The sequence below is a fragment of the Lipotes vexillifer genome, unplaced genomic scaffold (assembly GCF_000442215.2).
Source record: "Lipotes vexillifer unplaced genomic scaffold, Lipotes_vexillifer_v1.1 scaffold6, whole genome shotgun sequence".
Taxonomy (NCBI): domain Eukaryota; kingdom Metazoa; phylum Chordata; class Mammalia; order Artiodactyla; family Lipotidae; genus Lipotes; species Lipotes vexillifer.
Window position 1 is genome coordinate 2,765,667 of NW_006799037.1, and position 23,809 is coordinate 2,789,475.

Sequence of the window (23,809 nt, forward strand, 5' to 3'; positions counted from 1 at the left end):
ACTGCATTTAGGCTGTGTGGTTTTCGGAGAATCACTTAACCTCTCTGCTCCCAGATTCCTTATGTGAAAAATGGAGCTCATAATCCTCACATTACCAGGTCATTTTGAGAATTAAGTGTATTGGTGGACCAAGAGTCTCCCAAGAGTGCCTACCACATTTTAGGCATTTAATAAATGGCTACTGATACTATTTTACAAAATGTTAAATATCCATTCACACTTTTTAAAGAATTGACTCTCTGATCTTTATTCCTTGAAATTTAAAGTCTGGAAACCAAATTTTTAAAGCTTCTGAAAATCTCCCTCACCCTCAGTATAAAAAAAGGCTATTTACAGTTATCAGCTAAAGAAACTCAGCCAGCTTATGGTGTTTTCAAAGGTGTATTTGGCTGGCCAGAAGATGGATTCTGTTCATTCCCTCTATATCCTTGGTAATGTAATTCCCCTGTTAAGTTTATGGGCCTTTTTCTCCTTGATTGTCCTTATGTGGGTGACAGATGCAGATTAACAAGGGGCAGGAGACTGAAAGAGTCAAGTCACAGAGAGCTGCCCCAAAGGAAACCAAACAGATCTGCAAACCAGGCATTGAAATTAATACACTCGAACTTGTAATAACATTTGTGCAATAATAATATTCCTTTGCAGTTTAATATTCTACTCAGCCCCTTTAAGAGCTTGCCCTGGTGCTTAATGAATGACCGATGCTTATTAGGTTAAGTTGTATTTGAGCTGGCCTGGGCTGCTCTGGTTCAAGTGATTTAATGGGAATTATTTAATAAGTATTATTAGGATAATTAGAAAATGATCACAGTTAGGCAATAATATTGAACTATAAAGGTTGTGAATAACCAGATTTAGAGACAGGCCTGAAAACATGAGTCGTCTGCGACAGTTATACAAGTCTCCTCTGATAATGATGTGCGCCAGCCTGAAAGGGTCTTTTGTTCCTAGGAGTTATTCATTAGGCGAGCATTGAATTAGAGGAACACGCGGGGGTGCAGGACGGAGGGCAGTGATGGCTGATGAGCAAAATGAGGCTTTGATGAGCTCCCAATTGTCGTGACAACAATTCCTGCTTTCTCTTTTTCCAACAGTCAGAAATAAGCTCTCCTACCCCCAGGAAGGGTTTTTCCCCGTTTTGTCAAGGCAAGGGAAACAAAGAAAAACTAAAGTCCAACAATCCACCCCAGATGACAAGTCATTATGTTCTGTAGGGGGTGTGTGTGTGTGTGTGTGTGTGTGTGTGTGTGTGTGTGAGAGAGAGAGAGAGAGAGAGAGAGAGAGATGGACGTCCTTGACAAAGGAAATGGATTCTCCTGATGGTCCTAGCTGCCCAGAGTAAAGGACCATGATATGCAGCGGCCTGATTGCTCTGAGCCTCACCGTCTATGAAGAGGTCAAGTCGAGCTTTGCAGCCACTTAGACGCTTCTTGGTTACCTTCTGCTTTTGTTGGTTGGCAGTGTAGTGGTCAGTGTTATGTGCAATGGAACACCACAGTTTAGCAAGAGACCACCATTCAAATTTAGTAGATAACAGAATCTGTGCTTTCTTTCAATACCTGGAGACAGGTAAAATCTGGTGAAAACTGAGATCAGCTTTGAGGGAGAAAAGATTAGTCCCCAGGGGAATGTAACACAATATTCCTCCCTTATAGCTTTACCAACTTTGAGGATGGTTTACCAGTTGATTGCCTGCATCCCTGCCTTGAGCTTCTTGCTTTTTTTGTGTTAGAACCCGATGGCTTTTCCTTCACACAGATAAGGGGTTTACAGAGAAATAGCAGGGTGTCGGAGGCTGCCAGCAGGTGGCAGCAGGAGCACACATTATGACAAGAGACACTGCAATGAACCGTAGGCAGGAAGAGGGAAGTAGTTTGGCTTACACTCTGTGGTTTTTATCTTTGCTGCTGAGGAACAGAAGAAACAATAATTTCCTGGATAATAAAGCAACAAGGTGCCCTGAAAATAGCACAGATATTAGAATGAGACACTCCTCTGAGTTTGAATACTGATGCCATTCGTGGACAAAGACTCTGAAGTTGGTAGCTAAGCAACCAAGGAATTTGGATGGATTTGCTACACTCTATGTGCTGAAAGTAAACAGTGATATTCAGTGCATCAGAGCAAGGGAGTTTTTACTCACAACACAGCAAACAGCAGGAGCAGCAGTGTGGTACAAGTTTCCCTGTATCTAAATGCCAGGGTGTAGCCTGATAGGCCCTGATGGCAGCTGTGCACACAGTGGATTGTGCCAGAGTAGAGGAACTCAGCAGCTTTTATGGCAAGCAGTAAATAAGCCAGCCCCCTTTCCCAGGAAGCAAGTAGTCTACTTGGCTGGCTGCAGGAGTGGCTCAGGGACACAGGATGGTTAGGCCTTGCTATTTGGCACGCTCAGCAAAGACATGCAGGGATGCTCAAGGTTTATGACAGATTACCTCACTCAACAAACATCAATAATCCATTTATTATGTATTTACCTCTGTTTTTAGCCTCAGTAGCCACCTGGTCGAGCAGTGGCCTTATGACAGAGATGGGCCCAGTGAGGGCGAGACTAAGATTCTCTTCCTGAAGAAGCCTTGGGTCCTCTCTCCATTGCGTGGATTCTAGGGTCATTGAGGCTTCAAAGCTGTGTGCCCCAGACAATTGCTTTACACAAAAAAATTCCCGTGACAGCAGCAAGAAATATGTTTTATATCACAAGTTAGTACATATGAATATATAATTGAATAAAAATGTTTCAAGAGATAATATTGAATTTTGCTACATATAAAAGACTACTACTTTCTATTCTGTCTCATTTTTAGTGCTTGTTGTGACCCATAAAATTAATTTTGCAACCCTCGGTTTTAAAAAACACTGTCGTAATAATTTTACCTGAAAAAAATATTTTAAACTAAATACCCAGCCCAACTGGCCACCTCATCCAAGGATACAGAATGTGGTTCCTAAGAAGTGTGGAGCAGTGGAATGGTGGACTAAATACTATAAAAGCCCATTCACTGCAACAAGATACTTTTGAAAACATTGCTAGGCTCTTAAGTAAGTGAGAGAAATCTCTCAGGGCCAAAAAAGTGAGAGAAAAGAAGGCATGCTGAAGCCTACATGTTCCAGGAAGGAAGCAAACACAAAAACAGAAATCCAGTGTTGCCTTGGGTCTAACAAAAAGTAGGGGAGCTAACCTTGAGATTCCCATATTAAGCCAGGTCTCTAGCACTCCAAAACCAATTATAGATCCTATATGGAAGAAACCATGCCTCAGTTTAGGCTCTCAGGATTCAGACAGATTAAGTTCAGTAAACCATGAGCTTATAATAATAATTTTAAAAATCACCCAAAACACAAGGAAGTGAGCCACTAAGAATGAGGTTCAAGCAAAATCAACAAATTTAAATGGCCAAGAACTTCAACTATAATTATCAAATACAGAATATACTATGTCTCTGTGGGAAACATTTAAAGAAATAGAAGATTACATACAAAAATTAGCAAGCAGAAAAATAAAAGTGAACAGGCAACACCACCTTAACCTTAACCAATCATAACCATAATCAAACTAACATCATGAGCTTCCTGCTGTGATGTACTAAGAAAGATACATGTTCACTTATGCAGCACCTCAGCCAGAAACGCTTACCTTGAATTTAACCATAAAAATACAATCAGGCAAATTCAAATTGAGAGACAATCTGCAAAATAAGTGAGAAAAGTCAATGTCATTTAAAAAAAAGGGAAGGAGGAATCTAGGGAACTGTTCTAGATGAAAAGAGACTAAAGAAACAACTAAATATAATGCTTAATCCTTTAGATTTAAATTTTTTCAAATAAAAACTAATGATCAGAGATTGTTTTTAAATAATCAAATAAATAGAGAGTTTAGAACTGAAAAGTATATTCATTGAAGCTAAAACTTCAGCGAATACACTAAACAGTAGCTTAGACACAGCAGAAGAGAGAATTAGTGAATTGGGCAATGTATCTCAAGAAATCAACCAGAAAGCAGCACATGAATAGAAGGAGATGGAAAGAAGGAAAGAGTAACTTATAGACATGGAGGATAGAATGAGAAGGTCTGGTATATGTTTAATTGAAATCTCAGAAGGAGAGAATAGAGAAAATTAAGGTTGAGTATTATTTGAAGAGATAATGGTTGAGATAATGGCTGAGGTACTGAGCAAAGCATTTAGAACAGGGTCTGGCACCAAATGCATGGTTTATAAGTGCTAGCTTTATTTTTTTCCAAAGTGGATGAAAGGCATAAACCTACAGATGCATGGAGCCCGAGTTAGAGAAATCAGGATAAATTTAAAATAATCCACATTTACCTAGGCACAATGATGTGAAAATGTAGGATACCAAAGACAGATATTAAAATGGATAAAGAGAAAAAATAATTCACTTAAAAAAGGAACAAAGTTTTTACTAACAGCTCTCTTAACAGCAATAATGGATGTTAGAAGACAGTGGAATAATAATTTCAAAAGGCTGAAAAAAAAAAACCCTTCAAGCTAGAACAGTATACCCAGAAAAACTACATTTCAAGAGCAAGTGCACAATAAAGAAACACTCACTTTAAAAAAAAGATTTAACTATCTCCAAACAAAATTCTAGCAAATATGCTTTAAGGGAAGATAAATAGATAAACCTAGGAGGACAATCTGAAATAGTCAAGAAGAAATGGTGAATGCAAAAAGTAATAGACATATAAGTAAAACAAATAAACATTGTCAGTATAAAATAATATGGATTTTTTTTCAAAGGTAGAACTAAAATACCAGACTACAATGGACATAAGTTGGGAGTTGAATGATTAGAAGTGAAGTGTTCCAGGGTCCTTTTGTTGTCTAAAAGGAGTCTAAAATACTGATTAAGTTTAGACTTTGTTAGGGTATTAAAAATTACCTATTTAAAATTTAAGTGTAATTATGAAAAGAATAGAAAAAAAATGTATAACTTCAAATCAGCTAGGGAGGGCTTCCCTGGTGGCGCAGTGGTCGGGAGTCCGCCTGCCGATGCAGGGGACACGGGTTCGTGCCCCAGCCCAGGAGGATCCCACATGCCGCAGAGCAGCTGGGCCTGTGAGCCATGGCCGCTGAGCCTGCGTGTCCGGAGCCTGTGCTCCGCAACGGGAGAGGCCACAGCTGTGAGAGGCCCGCGTACCGAAAAAAAAAAAAAAAAAAAAAAATCAGCTAGGGAGAACAAAGGGAGAAAAAATAAGAAAAAATAATCAACCAAACAAAACCCCCCACTCAATTCTAAATAGAAATTTAAAAACATTTTAAAAAAGATAAAAAGCACAAAGAAAGATGGTAGAAACAAATCTAAATATCTCAGTAGTAGTAGTGAAAGTTTCCAAACAACAATACCCAATTATATGCTATTTAGCAGGCACATATAAAATATAAATAAATAAAAGGTTCAAAGTAAAAAACAATTGGCAAGTATATACTAGCAAATTAAGCTAGGGTAATTATATTAAAAGCAGATACCTTTAATACCAAAATCATGATTAGCAATAAACAGGGTCACTACATAATTTTAAAATGATCAACTCACCAAGATGATATGACAGTTTTAAATGTTGTACGTATTAACTGTAATAGGCTCAAAATATATAAAACAAAAAAATGATAAAACTTCAGGGAGAAATTTCTACTGTCATGGCAGGAGGTTTTAGTACATCTCTCAATTAATGCGAGTCAAACAAAATGTTACTGTAAATTTGAACATTGCACTTAATAACTTTAATTTAATGGACATACACCCCCAAATTAGAGAATGTATTTTTTTTTCAAGTTTACATGATGATTTACAAAAATTGACCATATTAGTTCATAAAGTAAATCTCAGAGAAGCCATATCATACAGGCCACATTCTATACTACAATGTAATTAACTTAGAAATCAGTAACCAAAATGTATTTTTTAAAACCATGCATTTGGAAAGTAAAAATATACATTTCTCATGGATCAAAAAAAATCAAATTGATATTTTAAAAAATACTTGGAAATTTAAAATTTACTAAATATGAAAAGGAAAACCATAGATCAAAACTCATGAGACGCAGTGAAAATGGTCCTTAGAGGTATCGCCTTAAATACTGTTATTAGGAAAGAAGAAAGGCTTAAAATTAATGAGCTTAGTGTCCAGCTTCATTTAGAAAATGAAAAACACAATAAAGCTAAAGAAAGAAGATAATAAATATATGAGCAGATATAAATAAAATAGAGAATAAAGATAAAACAGAGAGGATCAAGCAAGCCAAATGTTGGTTCATTGGAAAAGTTAATAAAAGACTAAAGGCAATCCTCTTAAATTGGTTTTTTAAAGTAAGAGAGAAGAAATAAATTAGGAATGAAAAGGGCAGACACAACCACAGTTATAACAAAGATTCAAAAAGATAAAAGAATATGATGAACATTTAATCCAATTAATTTTACAATTTGGCAATCTAAGGGTGACTTAACAATCATCATATTAACAAACTAAAAGGGAAAACCATGTGGGCTTTTCAATAGAAGAAAATATCATTTGACAAAATTCAACATTCATTTAGGATAAAAACTCTTAGCAAAAAAAGAACTTTTTATTTTGCCTTCTTGAAGCTTGATTTTTTTTATTATATAAGTTTTGGTGTACAGCATTATAATTTGACATCTGTATACACTATAGAGTTGTTACCACCACAAGTCTAGTTACCACCCATCACCATACAGTTGATCCCCTTCACCCATTTCAGCCACCCCCTAACCCCTTCCTCTCAGAAAACACTACTCTGATCTCTGTATCTATGACCTTGTTTTTGTTTTATTTTGCTTGTTCTTTTTTTTTTAATTCCACATATGAGTGAAATCATATGTTATTTATCCTTCTCTGTGTGACTTATTTCACTTAGCATATTACCTTCAAGGTCTATCCATGTTGTCACAAACAGCAGGATTTCATTCTTTTTTTTGGCCAAGTAATATTCCATTGTGTATATATACCACATTTTCTTTATGCATTCATCTATTAGTGGACACTTAGGTTGTTTCCATATCTTGTCTATTGTAAATAATGCGGCAATGAACATAAGGCTGCATATATCTTTTCAAATTGGTGTTTTTGTGTTCTTAGGATAAATACCCAGAAGTAAAATTGCTGGGTCAGAACTTTCTTAATTTGAAGGATATCTTCCAAAACCCTGTAGCACATACCATTGTTTAATGGTAAAATATTAGAAGCATTTCTTTTAAAATCTGTGAAAAAAGAGGATGCCTGCCATCACCTCTTCTATTCAGTATTGTGCAGGAGACCCTACCCAGTACAGTAAGACAAGGATAAAATGGCACAAGGTTTGGAAAGGAAGAAACAAACTTTTGTCATTTCCAGATGATAGAATTAACCACATGGAAACCCAAAGGAATGTACAGATAATTTTTTAAAATAATAAGAGCCTATATCATGTAATTGGAAATAAGATCAAAGTAGAAAAATCAGTTGCATTTCCATATCGCAGCATTGGTTACTAAAAAATGACATAACAAAGAAGGTATTGCCTACATTAGCATAAAAACAGGAGGTGCCTAGGAATAAATCTAACAAAAAAAATGTGCACAACCTTTATGGAGCCAACTTTAATACTTTACTGAAAGCCACCAAAACACCCAAACATGAGACTCCCCTTGTGGTCCAGTGGTTGGGACTCCACGCTTCCACTGCAGGGGGCGTGGGTTCGATCTCTAGTCAGGGAACTAAGGTCCAGCATGCTTCATGGCATGGCCAAAATGTTAAAAAACAAACAAACAAACAAACAAAAACCCAAACATAATCTTACATATATGAAAACTTGATATAAGCCAGCAGTATCACAGCAGTTCACAGAAAGCAAGTGATTCTGGGACAACTGGTTTTCCATATAGGAAAAAAATAAAATTGAACCTTATCTTTAACCGTATAATTTGGAAAATATATTTGCAACAAATGTAATCGATGTCATAAAAATTAAAGACTTCAATATGAAAATGGCACTTGAAAAGTTAAGAATCTTTTTGACCTCAATTTGGTAGTCTATAGACACCATAAAGGAAAGGAAAAGATAAGCCACTAATTTGGAAAATACATTCGCAACAAATATAACCAAAAAAGAAAAGCCACTAATTTGGAAAATATATTTGCAACAAATATAACAAATTTTCAATATTCCAGAATATGTAAAGAATTCTTAAAGATCAATAAGAGACAGGCAAATAACTCCATATAAAAATAGACAAATGGCATAAATATACATTTCACAGAAGAATACTCATTAGTAATTAGGAAAATGCAAATTAAGACTACAGTGAGAAACTTTTTTAAACTATTAAATTACCAAAACTTATAAAATCTAATACTAAGTATTTGGCAAGGGTGAGGAACAAAGGGAGCTCTTATTCAATGTTAGTGGGAGTGTAAACAGCCACAGCTCTTTGGAAAACAATTTGGCTTTATGCTGTAAAGCTGAACATTCGCATACCTACTACTCAAGAATTTCATTCCTAAGTATATATTCCAGAGAAACTCTTGCCCACATGGATCAGAAGACATATACAAGAATGTTCATAGCAGCATCATTCATAGTAGCAAACCGCTAAGAACAACCTAGATATCCATTAACAGGAAAATGGATAAATTGTAGAACAGTTAACTGTGGCACATACAACTGAATATTACATATACAGCAGTGAAAATGAATGAGCAGCATAGAGGCATTTTAGAAACATATAGAAAGAATTTAAAACGAGCAAGTTGAAGAGACCACATATAGTATGATATCATTTTAATAAAATTCAAAGGAAGAAAAACTTTATGATGAATAGATATGTAGCTAAAAGCAAAACAAAACAAAAAGCTGTTTAATAAAGGAAGGACTAGAAGTTTTGTTTTTCAGCTGCAGCCTCTGGCTCCCAGAATGGGGTCATGAGCTACCTTCCAGGATCCTGGCTTTGCCAAGACTGAATCAAGCCAGACCCTCAGTGCAGCTTTCTAGATTATCACCATCATGTGTAAGGAGCCTGTGGGAAGTCAACGTACCCAGAGCACTGGGTACAGAAGGCCTGGCTAGAGATTTAAATGAAATAGGCCCGTGGATGAGCCAGGATCTAAGAGCCGACCAGAGGCCAGAGAACAAGAGGCAGGGGCTGAAACCCAGCCAATCTGAGGGAGATGCTTGCACACTGCTACTGAGGATTCTGGCTGTGATCACTCTACTGCCGGTTCATGCTCCAGAACATCACTGAGGGTGTTGAGGACATTGAGAGAATTGCAGCAAAAACCAAATTAGGACTTCTCATAGATTCTAACGGGGCAGGAAATCATGTCTAAAGAATTAGATAGTTGTGAACCAGAGAGCAACACAAGACCCAACATGGAAAAACAACACACCAATACACAATCAGAGAAGCATTCAGCGTTACCGACAAAAGGAAGTGGTTAAAAAGCCACGATTTTAAAGAGCGGATTGTTCATTTAGTCTGTTATTGGCCATTGGGAAAAAAGTTATGGACCATTTAGTGCCATTCCCTGTAATGTAAGTAGGGACTAAGTGCTGTCAGACTAGGTGGCTTGAACTTGATTATGGGGCTTATAGAAGAATTTCAGCAGAGGGAGTGACAAAGTTTGCTTTGCTTGTTTGAGAGTTCACTTAGGGACAAGTGGGTTGATTTACATGACTCCATTAATAACAAGTTTTTTTTTGTTTTTTTTGCGGTACGCGGGCCTCTCACTGTTGTGGCCTCTCCCGTTGCGGAGCACAGGCTCCGGACACGCAGGCCCAGCGGCCATGGCTCACGGGCCCAGCCGCTCCGCGGCATGTGGGACCTTCCAGGACCGGGGCACGAACCCGCGTCCCCTGCATCGGCAGGCGGACTCCCGACCACTGCGCCACCAGGGAAGCCCTAACAAGTTGTTTTGTGTTGAGTTTTGACTACTTTGTTTCACTTAAGCACGTGGAATCCTTGCATTTTGCCTAGGAAAGAGCATGATGTGAGGGCACAGGAGCAAAGGAAGAACCAGTCGACTGTGGTCACAAGCAGGGGTGGCAGCGAGGGTTAGGTAACTGGGCTATTCTATTCACAGCCAGAGGCTGCTCGCTTTCTGGCCATGCCATTCTAGCTGCATCCTGGTTCCCAGATGTAGCAGTCACATCCCTGCCCTGGAAGGGCTTGCAGCTCACCAGCAGCCATGGGACCAGCTGGAGACATGGTTGAGTACACAGTCTGTGTAGGCACAGAGTCTCTAGTCTTCTTCCCAAGCAAGTGCTGGCGATCGAGCCACAGCCATATGACCCTTCCGTTTACATGGAGACAAAAAATATATATAATTATTTAAGAGCTTTTATTAATCTCAAGTGAAGTTACCAGATAAAGTTTAGCCATATGTAATCAAGTCGGGGATTACACTCTACTTGAGGTTTAAAGATATACAGCAAATACTCCACATGGAACTATAGAACTAGACACTGGAAGAAACAACAGCGTGGTAATGACAATGGTACAGTTAATCGAATGTTCACTATGTACCAGGCACCATGCCCAGCATTTTGCATGCATCATCTCATTTAATCTTCATAACCGATTTAGGAGGCAGCGACTATGATCACCCCCATTTTTCAAGAGAGGAGACTGAGGCAGAGAGATGTGAGGTTACTTGATCAAGGTCACACATTTGTAAGTGGGAGAGAAGGTCTGATCGATCTCAAAGCCCCATGCCCTCTGCCACTACACTCTACTGCATCTATGGTGAGGGGCAATGCTGCTTGAGACTTCATTAGGACCTGCAAAGAAGCGCTCCGGTGGGTAGCAGTGAGGTGATGGAAATCTCAGTACATTGCTAAGGTTGAGAGCAAGGCAAGCCTGGGATAGGCATAATCTGCCTGCACCCAGTGCTTTGGGAAAGCAGATTCCCTAGAAATCTGCACTTGATTCCATGTTCAGAGATCCCCAAAAGTGATTTTGACCACTGAGGAAAGGAAGAGTCTAAAAAATAAACTGTAGGCTATAAAGTTGAAAATTATTCCACTCAAAAAAGTACATTAAATTGTTTGATTCAGTTCAACCTGTGTTTGTTGAGTACAGCATCAATACAAATCAATGAGGCTGCATAGGGAACTCTCTGAGGGACCAGATTTTAGAAGGACACACAAGAAAGACTGAAGAAGGGACATGCAAGGCAGGATAAAAGCCTGGCTTGAACCTGTAGGTATAATGTAGCAAAGAGGCTGAATCTGAAAAGCAACAACAAAAAATACTCTAAAGACAGCAAAACAGTTCTGTTTCTTTTGCATTAAAAACAAGGCAAGGATAGACCCAGCACTGAAGCAGATGGTATAATGTTACATGATTGGGGAGAGGCAGGGTTTTCTGCTCTCCGCTTTTGTTTTCTTAATCAAGGAAAATGGTCCTCAATCTAGAAATGTTAAGCAAATATCTAGATGAGGAAATTGAATCTGGATAGGTGAGAAAAATGGGAGAGCAATGAATTCAGGTTTCTAAGCCGGGGTGAAAGATGATACGTACATACAGAGAGTAGTGTCTTTGATGTGGCCTTACTAAATCAGAATTTGTTGATTGACTGAGTTAACCCCCTGGTGTTGAAATAAGTTGCAGATATACCTCAGTCTTTGAAGACTCAGGAAGAATTCCTGGACCAAAAAACTAGTGATAGGTACATTTTCTACTTTCATATGAGAAAGAAACATGAGTTCTGATCCTTGTCAAAATTCTAGAAAGGATTGTTAAAGAAATTGTGAATATTGAGAAAGAAATTTAGAGATTACTAAGGAATCACTGGTGTTTACTTAGAAGCTTTGGAAAACAAATGTCATTTCCTTTTTTGGGTGGTGTTGTGAGGTTTGTCATGCCAATGGACAAAGCAGGCTTTGTGAAGCTTGGTTTCAGGAAATTATTTTGTTATTAAAGTTTCTTATAAGAGCCTAGTGGACAAGATACAGAAATGTGGACTGGATGGTACCAGTTGGGTGCCATGCATTTAAAGTTTATAGAACAGTCTCACCCAAAGGTCTCTAATGGGCTAGATGGCTCTGTTCTTGGTCTAGTCCTATCTGATGTTTTGTTTTTCAATATAGCGTAAAGGTACAGGATGCCCTTTTTTATCGATCCCACAGAAATCCCAAATCTAGGAGAAATGTGTCAGATGGAGAAAATATCCCAAAGATTTCCCCTTGATGGAACAAAATAAACAAGATGATAATTAACAAGACACAAATAAAGTCTTGAATTAGGTCTAGAAAAAGATCAGTTGCACAAGTAGAACATAAAGTCATCAGACTTCACCACCCCTGGTGTGGAAAGACCAGATTCGACTGCAAGTTAGGAAGAGCCAGGTGAAGACACTGCTGCTAAAAGGACTTCTGCAATCCCAGGGCACAGGGTGAAGGTGCAAGGGTGTCTCTCCGCTCTGGGTTGTTTGATTCTGGACTCTCCTTAAGATATGTCCTGGGAAATTAGAGGGCAAACAGAGTGGGTAGCTCTTTTATGACAAAATGATAAATGACCTGGAGGTACTGACGAAATAAGAACACTTCAGTGTATCATGAGACCTGCCTTCAAATATCTGAATGTCTTTCATGAAAATATAGAGTTACCGTTCTCTATTTTCCTGGAGAGGGCACAATTGGACTCACTGGCTTGCAGCCAACCCATCAAAGATCAAAAGAAAGAAGTTTTCAATACTTAAGAGTACACAGCCCTGCAGTGGGCTTCTTGGACAGCAGGGAATTCTACCATCCTTGGAGAATTATAGTAGAATCTGGGGTGGGAGGGAGGTAGAGGGAATTCCTGTGGGCCTCCATGGCTGGGAGAGATGACCCCTAAGTGTTCTCCCATCATGTATATGATTTGAATAATGACTGTTACCATTTATTGAGCTTAAACTAAGTGGCAGGGCTGGGCTAAGATCTTTGTGTGCGCAATCCCACTGCATCTTTTTTTTTTTTTTTTTTTTTTTTTTTTTTTTGGGCGGTCCGCGGGCCTCTCACTGTTGTGGCCTCTCCTGTTGCGGAGCACAGGCTCTGGACGTGCAGGCTCAGCGGCCATGGCTCATGGGCCCAGCCGCTCCGTGGCATGTGGGATCTTCCCAGACCGGGGCACAAACCCGTGTCCCCTGCATCGGCAGGCGGACTCTCAACCACTGCGCCACCAGGGGAGCCCTCCACTGCATCTTTATAACGAATGAGGAGACTGAGGCTCAGGGAGGCTATTAAGAGCTTAAGCCCACACAGTGATAGGTCAGAGAATGGAATTTTGATCCCGAGCCTGAGTTTAAAGTCTAGGCTCTTAATTTCTATGTTATATATGGTCTCTAGTCCATATACTTCGTTCTTTCATTCAGCAACTATGCCCTGGAATGCCTTGTTCTTCACCTCCTCCTGCCTCTCACTCATCCACTTAAGCTGAGCTCACCTACTGTCTCCTCTCTGAGGTTTCCCCACTTCCTCCACACAAGATGAATTGCTTCCCTCCTGTGTTGCATGGCAGGGGGCACATTGTGTCCTATTTTCCTGTGCAGTGTTGGTTTTCCTACTGGACTGCAAGCTCCCAGTTTCCTGAACAGCTGGAACCAGTGCTTGTTCATCCCTGTCCCTCAGCACCACAAACAATGCTCAGAAGATGGTGGTACTCAACAGGTTTATAAGTTAGTCCATTCATCCATCCAGTCATTCATTCAAGAAACCTAAGAAAGAATAACATCTTCTTTCTTTCTTTTTTTAATTGGAGTATAATTGCTTTACAATGTTGTGTTAGTTTCTGCTGTACAATGAAGTGAATCAGCTATATGTATACATATATCCCCTCCCTCTTGGGCCTCCCTCCCACCCCACCCCACCATCCTACCCATCTAGATCATCACAGAGCACCAAGCTGAGCTTCCTGTGCTTTATAGCTTATTCCCGCTAGCTATCTATAAGGAGGCAAGAACTTACAATGGAGAAAAGACAGCCTCTTCAATAAGTGGTGCTGGGAAAACTGGACGGCTACATGTAAAAGAATGAAATTAGAACACTCTAACACCATACACAAAAAGAGACTCAAAATGGATTAAAGACCTAAATGTAAGACCGGACACTATAAAACTTTTAGAGGAAAACAAGGAAAAACATTCTTTGACATAAACCACAGCAAGATCTTTTTTGACCCACCTCCTAGAAAAATGAAAACAAAACCAAAAATGAACAAATGGGACCTAATGAAAAAAACTTTGCCCAGCAAAGGAAACCCTAAACAAGATGAAAAGACAACCTTCAGAATGGGAGAAAATATTTGCAAACGAAGCAAAGGACAAAGAACTGATCTCCAAAATATACAAATGGCTTATGGGGTTCAATATTAAAAAAACAAACAACCCAATTTAAAAATGGGCAGAAGACCTAAATAGACATTTCTCCAAAGAAGTTGTACAGATGGCCAAGAGGCACATGAAAAGTTGCTCAACATCATTAATTATTAGAGAAATGCAAATCAAAACTACAAGGAGGTATCACCTCACACCAGTCAGAATGGCCATCACCAAAAAATCTACACACAATAAATGCTGGAGAGGGTATGGAGAGAAGGGAACCTTTTCGCACTGTTGGTGGGAATGTGAATTGATACAGCCACCATGGAGAACAGTATGGAGGTTCCTTAAAAAACTAAAAATAGAACTACCATATGACCCAGCAATCCCACTACTAGGCATATACCCTGAGAAAACCATAATTCAAAAGGATACACGTACCCCAATATTCACTGCAGCACTATTTACAATAGCCAGGACGTGGAAACAACCTAAATGTCCAACAACAGATGAATGGATGAAGAAGATGTGGTAAATATATACAATGGAATATTACTCAGCCATAAAAAGGAACGAAACTGGGTCATTTGTAGAGATGTGGATGGACCTAGAGTCTGTCATACAGAGTGAAGTAAGCCAGAAAGAGAAAAACAAATATCGTATATTAACACATATACGTGGAATTTAGAAAATGGTACAGATGAACCTATTTGCAGGGCAGGGATAGAGGCGTAGACGGTAGAGAATGGACATGTGGACACAGAGGGGGAAGGGGAGGGTGGGACGAATTGGGAGATTAGGATGGACATATATACACTACCATTCGTAAAATAGATAGCTAGTGGGAACAAGCTATAAAGCACAGGAAGCTCAACTTGGTGCTCTGTAACATCTTATTTATTTCTCTTCCCCTTTTAATCCTTCCTGCATGAAACTCCAGGTATCATTCTCCTACTCAACCACCTTCAGTGTCCCTTTGTATCTACAGCATTAAGTACAAGAGGCTTCGCATGGCTAAGGGGCCTCTATCATATGTAGATTTTCATACGCTCCAAGGTCTCATCATCCTCCCCTCCATGTCCCCTTAGCCCTTCCTGATCTCTGTCTCCACCATCTTCTATCCTATCCCCTAGTCTTTGATCATATTTTTCCCTCTTCTTGGAATATCCTCTCCCACCCTCATTATTTCCTCTCAAAGTGTTATCCATTCTTCAGCATCCCAGTTCAAATATCACCTCCTCTGGGGAAGCCCACCCTCACACCCTGACCAGGAAAAGCCTCCCTTCTCTGTATTCCCAGTCCTTTTTTGCTGCTTTGTTGTTGTGACAGTTTTCTAATATTCTACTTTATTTTAGCTTTTTGGTCCATCTGATCCAAAAGATTATCTAACAATACCCTTTTCAGCAGGAACTATGCCTTACTATCTCCAAAAGTCTTATGAAATGTGGCATTATCTATCACTGTATCCCCAGTACCTAAGGCAATACCTGACACCTATTCCATAAATAGGTGTTATTGAATGGATGGATGAATGAATTCATCAGAAGTTCTGCATTGTAGCATCAGTTTGCACATTAACTAAATATATAATTTGTGACATTTCATATCAATTGCTCTGGACCCCAGTTTCCATATCAACAAAAGGGTGTTCAAGGAGTCAGGGAGAAAGAGTACTCATTTTTATGGATGACTTTGCTGTGTGCAAGGCAATGTGCTAGGGGCGTTATTTACCTTACAGGCCTAAGGGAGGGAGGGAGGGAGGGATGAGGACGGGGGAGGGGTATACAAGCAGTGAAGAGTATGGGCTTAGGATAAGGCTCCCTTGAACTCAAGTCCTAGCTCTGCTACTTACTAAATGTGAGCTTGGGCAGGTTATTCTAATCTTTTAAACCTCTGTTTCTTCAGCCATCAAGTGGTTGAAGAAACCACTTGATAATAAGAGAACCTACTGGTGAGTTTGTTGTGAGGAGTTAAATATAATGTACTTAGCCCATCAACTGGCACGTAACCCTGAATTATAAACAGCAGCTCATTATTATTATTCTATTACTTCTTGTGTGTCTTCTTGTTCAGTTTACCCCATGAAGAAGCAGAGGTTCTGAGAGGTTAAACTACTTGCCCAAGGTCACATCTTCTGTCTGCCCTGTTTCCCTCTCCACCTACGGGACGCTTCAGGATAAATCCTTCGAGAATGGCCATGAGCTTTGCAACACAGCCTGTGTTCCCATTTCAGGGTGAAATACTAGAAAGCCACCCCATGTTGCTGCTTCTGAAACATGCCCAGATTTTAGCATTTTATTATCTAAACATTTAAGCATCTAACACTGAATGTCTAAAAGCAGGGCCAGTTTTCTCATGGTTATTCTTCTGTTTAATAAAGGAAGAAAGGTCATAATCTAAGTTATAAGAGTGAACGGATATAACTTTTTCCCTATGAGATTCAAAACTAATAACCTTTTTCTCCCCCATCATTTGGCTTTGTGCAAAAAATCAAAATGCCAATTACTGCTCCTCTGTGACTAAATGAAGTGTGAGCTTCCCTGCCCCATAAAGGGAGCCACACCCTACCTGGACACTCAGTAGGCATTTGATTCAGAAGAAGAGAAGGAGATAGTAACCATCAGGGCTACTAGGGTTTTCTTTGATGGAGGATGTGATGCACAAATGTATAGACGTTTTTTTTTTCTTTAAATAAATTTTTAAATTTTATTTATTTATTGTTTCTGGCTGTGTTGAGTCTTCGTTGCTGTGCGTGGGCTTTCTCTGGTTGCAGTGAGCGGGGGCTACTCTTCATTGAGGTTCGCGGGCTTCTCATTGTGGCGGCTTCTGTTGTTGTGGAGCACAGGCTCTAGGTGCATGGCCTTCAGTAGCTGTGGCTCATAGGCTCAGTAGTTGTGGCTCATGGCTCTAGAGCACAGGCTCAGTAGTTGTGGCTCACGGGCTTAGCTACTCCGTGGCATGTGGGATCTTCCTGGACCAGGGATCGAACCCGTGTCCCCTGCACTGGCAGGCAGATTCTCAACCACTGCGCCACCAGGGAAGCCCTGTATAGAAGTTTTATGGAGGACATACAGATAGGCAGGAGAGGGATCATTAGTGGCAGCCCATTGTCAAGGGTATATGGCTCATGGAGCTGAAGTATTCATGCCCTAAATGTCCAGGAGGACCTCCCCCAGAGCATGTACAGGTGGGTTTTATTTGTCATGTCCATGATCTCGAGGCATCAACAAGCCGTCAGGGGGGTGCGCCTGCAGAGCCCTTTTTGCTACAAACATGGCCCCTTAAAGTAGATCCAAAGCAGTTTGATCATGGGAAGAGAAATGCCAATCTAACCCATTTGCCGTTGATTTCTTAAGCAGATTCAGGCACACAGGATGAAACACAGCTTTTGCAAGAATGGTTTAAGCTGGTTCTGGAGAAGAATAAATTAATGCGATATGAGTCGGAGTTACTGATCATGTAAGTAAGGCAACACAGATAACAGTGAGGCCTAAAAGCAAAGGGAGCGGGAGTGGGGTGGCCCACCCTCCTAGCTTGAAGTCTCAGGATTTTTTCTTCGTGTGCATACAGAATTGTGATTGAGACAAATTGACATTTGATGTCTTGCATATCATGCTGGCATTAGTGCAGAGAATCTTCAGTTGTCTGTTCTCTGCTGTGGAGTCCTATGGCTAAAATGATTTCAGGTAATGGGTCTGGAGCTGGAGGGCATTTGGATAAGACACTTTCAATCCATCCCTGTCCCCCACACCAGGGGGGACCCACTTGCAGTCACACACCTGCAGTGGGGAAGCACGTGTCTGGCTTCTGTGTGTGAATCATGGGAAGGGCTTGCTAAAATCGCCTGACCACTTCCTTGTGGCTTTAATGGATTGAAGGTGGAGATCGGTCTGGCTGTCCTCTGAATGAGAGGTTGCAGCCTGGCTGGGAGATCAGAAAGTAGAGATGGATCTTACCGTACTCTGAAAATGTTGAAGGTCATTCTACCTGTCACCATTCTGGAGGGAAAGGAAGTAACATTTAGTATAAACTGACTAAGCATCACAAGTTGTACTGGGTGCTTTCACTTATGCTGTCTTATTTCATTTTCACCCCAACCCTGAGAGTTAATTTTGGGAGTCTTTGAAGGGGTCTAATAAAATTCTTTTCCTCTTCTCTGCCTGGGTTCTGAGCCAGGTGAGAAATAAGACAGTTGGGTCAATAGTTGACCCAGAATATCAAAATGAAGTGTTTATTACTGATTATGGCTAGCTCGGCTAAATATGAGAGCCCAAGTGGGCTTGCTAACTATATTCATTTCCTAGGGCTGGACTAATATATTATCACAAACAGGGTGGCTTACAATAAGAGAAATGTATTCTCTCTCAGTTCTGGAAGACAGTCTGAAATCGAGGTGTTAGGAAGGCCATGCTCCCTTCACAGCCTCTGGGGGAGAAGTCTTCCTTGCCTCTTCCAGCTTCAGGTGCCTCCCTGCATCCCTTGGCTTGTGACTGCATCACTCCAATCTCTCCCTCTGTCTTCATGCAGCCTTCTTTCTCTGTGCGTCCATGTCTTCTCTTCTGTCTCTTGTAAGGACACTTGTTGCTGGGTTTAGAGCCCACTGGCATAATCCAGAATATTCTTATCTCAAGGTTCTTAACTTACTTACATCCACAAAGGCCCTTTTTCAAATAAGGTCACTTTCAAAGGTTCCAGGGGTTAGGATGTGGACATATCTTTTGGGAGTTCACCACGCAACTTACTATACTACCCAACCCCAGAATTAGACACACTCATCTACCTAGTCACAAAAGGTAGTGAATCACTTGCTTCTTAGGGTTAAGGCTTTTACCCTAGGCCAGTGGGTCTCACCTGGGGGCAATTTCCGTCTCACTTCCTCCTTCCAGGGATATTTGGCAATGTCTGAAGACATTTTTGTCTATCACAACTGGGAGGTGCTAGTGATATGTAGTGCGGAGAGGCCAAGGGTGCTACAATGCACAGGGCACCCCGCTTCCCTCACCAACAAAGAATTACCCAGCCCAAAATGTCAATAGTGTCAAGATTGAGAAATCTTGCCCTAGACCCATAGCAAGGCTCAGAGTAACAGAGAACACATGTTTGCCGCAGGCAGGCTGATCCCCAGGGTGTGAAAGGGTGTGAGCTGAGTTCCCCTAGTCTGTTCTTCCCAAGTTCACCTCCCCTGGGGTGAGAGTGAGTATAAGTGTGAAAGTGGAGAGAAGAAGCCAGGAATTATAGTCCTTGAGCTCCACTGACGTGAAGGAAATGCCAGCAATGGGGAAGAAGGGCTCATCTGTAGCAATTACTTTTATTATTACTATTTTTTTAAATTGACGTACACGCTGAGACTCAAGACAACTAAGTAATTTGTCCATCTCCGCCTGACTACAAAGCCCTTTTTATACAACTGTATCGTCTGCCTTTGGTCCAGGTGTGAATTATAAAGTTCATTGACAAAAAAGTATCAAGCACATTCCACGTGCTAGGAAATGTGCTGGGTACTGTGGAAGTAGAGATGAATCAGGCCATAGTCACTATCTTCGAGGATCTCATGGTTTCAGGGGAGACAGACACGCAAGCACACAGCATGAGAGGAGTGAGAAAACATAGCGAGCGCTCCATGGAGGTTTGTAGGAGGAGCAGTGAGTGCACAGGCCCTGCCGGCAAAGGTCAGGTGGGTGGTAAAGGAGAAAGGGAGTGGGAGTGCGAGGGAAGTCTTCAGACCCCATGCAGTCCTGACACCTGTAAAAGGAGAGGGGAGGGAATGAGAATTGGCAGGAGGAACCTCAGACTGCAGTGCAGCCCTGAGAAAATCTGAGCCAGGCGAAGGGAGCCCCAGAGCAAAGACTGCCCATCCGAGGAGTCCGAAGTGGGGCAGAAATGGCCCAGCTCTAGCACCCCCCCTGTGCTCGCTCACTGGCTGGAGCTGCTCAGGGACAGTGTGGCCTCAGCGCAACAGTGAAGTGGATTCTGCTACAGCAGTCAGCTCACTACACACTACACTCCTTCCAGAGTTCTCTCTTAAAGGAAGATCTGAGTGGTGCGTTTCCACTGGCTACCAGGGTGGGCCAAGGGAAGTTGAGTGTCAATAACAAAAGGGAGAGTATTGAACAAAGCGTGGACCTTGGCCCACGTAATAGTAGAAATAGTAAAAATAATGACAGCGACAACAGGTTACAGTAAAGTGACCCAAAGCTATAGCAGATACACATGCAGCCTGCAGGTGGGGCTGGAAGGGAAGGCCCCCCCCCCTCCGTCAAACCCAGGGACCTAGACTCAGCGCTCACCCTCTTCAGACACCCTTGATCTCTCTCTTCTCTCCTGAAACTTTCCTCTCTTGGCTTCTGTGATGCTGCATTTCTTGTTTACCCTTCCAAGCTTTTGCTTGCTGCTTCCCTGGCTCTACCTCTTTTGTTTGGCTTCTAAATGTAGGTGTTCCCAAGGTCCTGTCTTCAAACCTTTTTTTCCTCTATGGCAGGGGTCCCCAACCCCCGGGCTGTGGATCGGTACTGGTCCGTGGCCTGTTAGGATCCGGGCTGCACTGCAGAGCAGGAGGTGAAAAGTGGGCGAGCGAGCGAAGCTTCATCTGCTGCTCCCCATTGCTCCCCGCTGCTCCCCATCGCTAGCATTACCTGAACCTCCCCCCCCCCCGCCCCCCCCCCCGCCCCCCACCACAAACACCCGGCCACACTCCTACCCCAGTGCCTTTGCACTTCCGGCCCCCTATCTAGATGCTCTTCCTGGGTCTGTACCCAGAAGTGAGGCTTCCCTCGTCACCTTGTCTGAAATTGTACCTCTCCCTGAGCACTTTCCGCTAACCCCAGACGCCACCGGCGGAGTGTAAGAGCCACAGAGCGGAAGGGAGTGGTGGGGGTTTCCGTGTGGTCCCTGCCCTGGAACACTGTGGGCGCTCAGGAAGTACGCAGGGAATCCCCGGCCCCCACTCCTGTCGTGGAAAACTTGTCTTCCACGAAACTGGTCCCTGGTGCCAAAAAGGTTGGGAACCGCTGCTCTATAGCCTCCCTTTTAGAGATTACGTGGCTTCACCTATCACCTCTGACCCCTGCCTCATCCATTTGTGGTCCTCATTTCTCCTGAGAACGCCAGACCTGCACTCCCAAAGGTTTGCGGAACCTCCACATTACCACATGGCCCAGCGTGCGGGAAGCTTACACACATACTCTGACATACATGGGCTGTCCCCAGCCATGGAAAGGTCATGAAGTTCTGTCTGAGCTTCACCGAAAGCTAACTTCACTTCTTGACTTTGCTCTTCTGACGGTGGACACACTGAGTCCCCAGCACTCCAGCTTGACTCCTCCAAAACATCACTGATTCTGCGTCCCACATCACTTACGACCAGATGGGTAGTTGTCTGAATATTCTGCCTCCACCCGGACAGAATGTCTCACTCCTCTTTCCTCCGTGTTTTCTTGTTTACCACAGTCAGAGATCTGGGAGTTGTTAGAGGTGATACTTGAAGTCACGTTGGCCCTAAAAGAGAGGGGAGTTTCAGATTGTCACTGCTTCTACTGTTCTAGTCATTTCTTCACGATCCAGTCCTGGGTGGCCTTCCAAAAGCTGGCTGAGAGCACATTACAACTCCCCATCATCTCTTGAGTTCAGCATATCTCAGTGGCAGTAGCAGCAGCAAAACTTTCAGTTTCGAGATATTCCAAGACCCCAGTTTTAATAAGGAAAAAAGAATGCAGTCGCTATGGTCAATGGGTTTGTTAGTCAATATTTCTACACAGATCTCCAGTATTTACAAAGTTTGAACATTCTCTCATCCCCAGGGCCCGAGAACTAGAATTAGAAGATCATCAAAGCAGACTGGAGCAGAAATTAAGAGAAAAAATGCTCAAGGAGGGTGAGTATGGTGATATGTTTGGGGCCTTTGTTAAAGACGTTTTCCCCCATGAAGACACTTGACCAGAACATGCTGCACATTGCAGAGTGGCGCGCTCTTCCTGCCTTGTGTCACCAGCCTGGAAGTCAGAGGGGGCACAAAGCCAGCCTTCCTCTGCCCCCACCAGAGCACAGCAAGTCCTTCTTAGCTTCATTCACTGGGGCCGTGAGAGCAGCATTTAGCTCCATCCCATGTGCTAATAGGAACAAAGTCATTTAGTCACGCATTCATTCACTTATCCATCCATTCGTTTAACAGATATTTGTTGGGAATCTAGAGTGGGCCTAGCAGATGGAGTAGAGCAGCCCTGCCCTGTGGCCTCACTCGGGAGACTGACACCCAGACCAGTAGTTATGACACAGTGAGATGAGGGTCATGACTTATGTGCTTTGGGAGCCCAGAGGAAGGCAGGCCTGGTTCTGCCAGGCACTGGGGAATGGAAAGGAAGCATCCTTCCCACCACGGGCTGGGCCAGGGCATCACACATGAGAAAATTATTTCCACCATTGAAGGAGGGAGAGTTGAAATAAACTTAATCGACACCATATACTGATTTATGCATTCGTAGGCTCCAGCCTGCGAGGCATATTCACTCTGTTCTATGCCTGTATGTTTGTGGGGCCAGGTCCGTGCATGGCTTTCCTACATTTAGACCTAAGTCTGAAAGAGCAAGTTAAATCATTTCTGTATACCTCATGGACCGAACATTGCACCTACCTATGGGTTACCTGCTTCAGAGCAAGCCCTTAGTAAATATGAGACATTATCATCATGATCATTCTTATTTAGGTATTTTATCCCCATTTTACAGATTAGAAAACCGTGTCTCTGAGAACTTAAAAAGCATGCTCAACGTAAATGATGGGTCTAAGACTTGGGAACAGATCATCACAGACTTGGGGTCTCCTGTTCTTTTTCACATAGTAGTGTTTGTAGATTGTTTCTTTTTTTTTTTTTTTCTTTTTCTTTTTGCGGTACGCGGGCCTCTCACTGTTGTGGTGTCTCCCGTCGCGGAGCACAGGCTCCGGACGCACAGGCTCAGCGGCCATGGCTCACGGGCCCAGCCGCTCCGCGGCATGTGGGATCCTCCCGGACCGGGGCACGAACCCGTGTCCCCTGCATCGGCAGGCGGACTCCCAACCACTGCGCCACCAGGGAAGCCCTGTAGATTGTTTCTTTATAGCAGTAGAAAACTATTTCTAACAAAATCCTTAGAGAACTGCTCTGTACAGAATGGATAAAAGTGGCATACATCATCTTTTATTCGTCCGAAGGGGCTCAGATGGTTCCATCATTGACAAACCAAAACTGAGAGAGGAATTTTAATTTTTCTGTGTTAATAATCAAATAAGGGGCATGAATACTGAAGTGTACCTAAATTAACAAACCATACTATAGAACTAATATCTCACTTATGCATCTCATAAAAATTTTAATTTGCTCCATATCAGGGTGGTAAAATACATACCACCAAAGACTCCATTAGTCACTTTTGAATCTTTTTTTTTTTTTTTTAATTCTTACTAAAGAATGATGGTCATACATCTTCTCAGTCTTCTGGGGGAGGAAGGCAGGAAGGAAGGGAGGAA

The 23,809-nt window shown here is 42.0% G+C and overlaps 1 protein-coding gene across 1 annotated transcript in view; it reads left to right on the plus strand.

Moving 5' to 3' along the window:
* LOC103069633 (MICAL C-terminal-like protein) overlaps window positions 1-23,809 on the plus strand; it is a 55,473-nt gene that overhangs the window by 29,420 nt on the left and 2,244 nt on the right. The window contains exons 6-7 of the mRNA XM_007471411.1: window positions 17,671-17,770; window positions 22,108-22,181. Of these exons, the coding sequence (XP_007471473.1) occupies window positions 17,671-17,770; window positions 22,108-22,181 (174 nt within the window). The remainder of the gene's footprint in view (window positions 1-17,670; window positions 17,771-22,107; window positions 22,182-23,809) is intronic.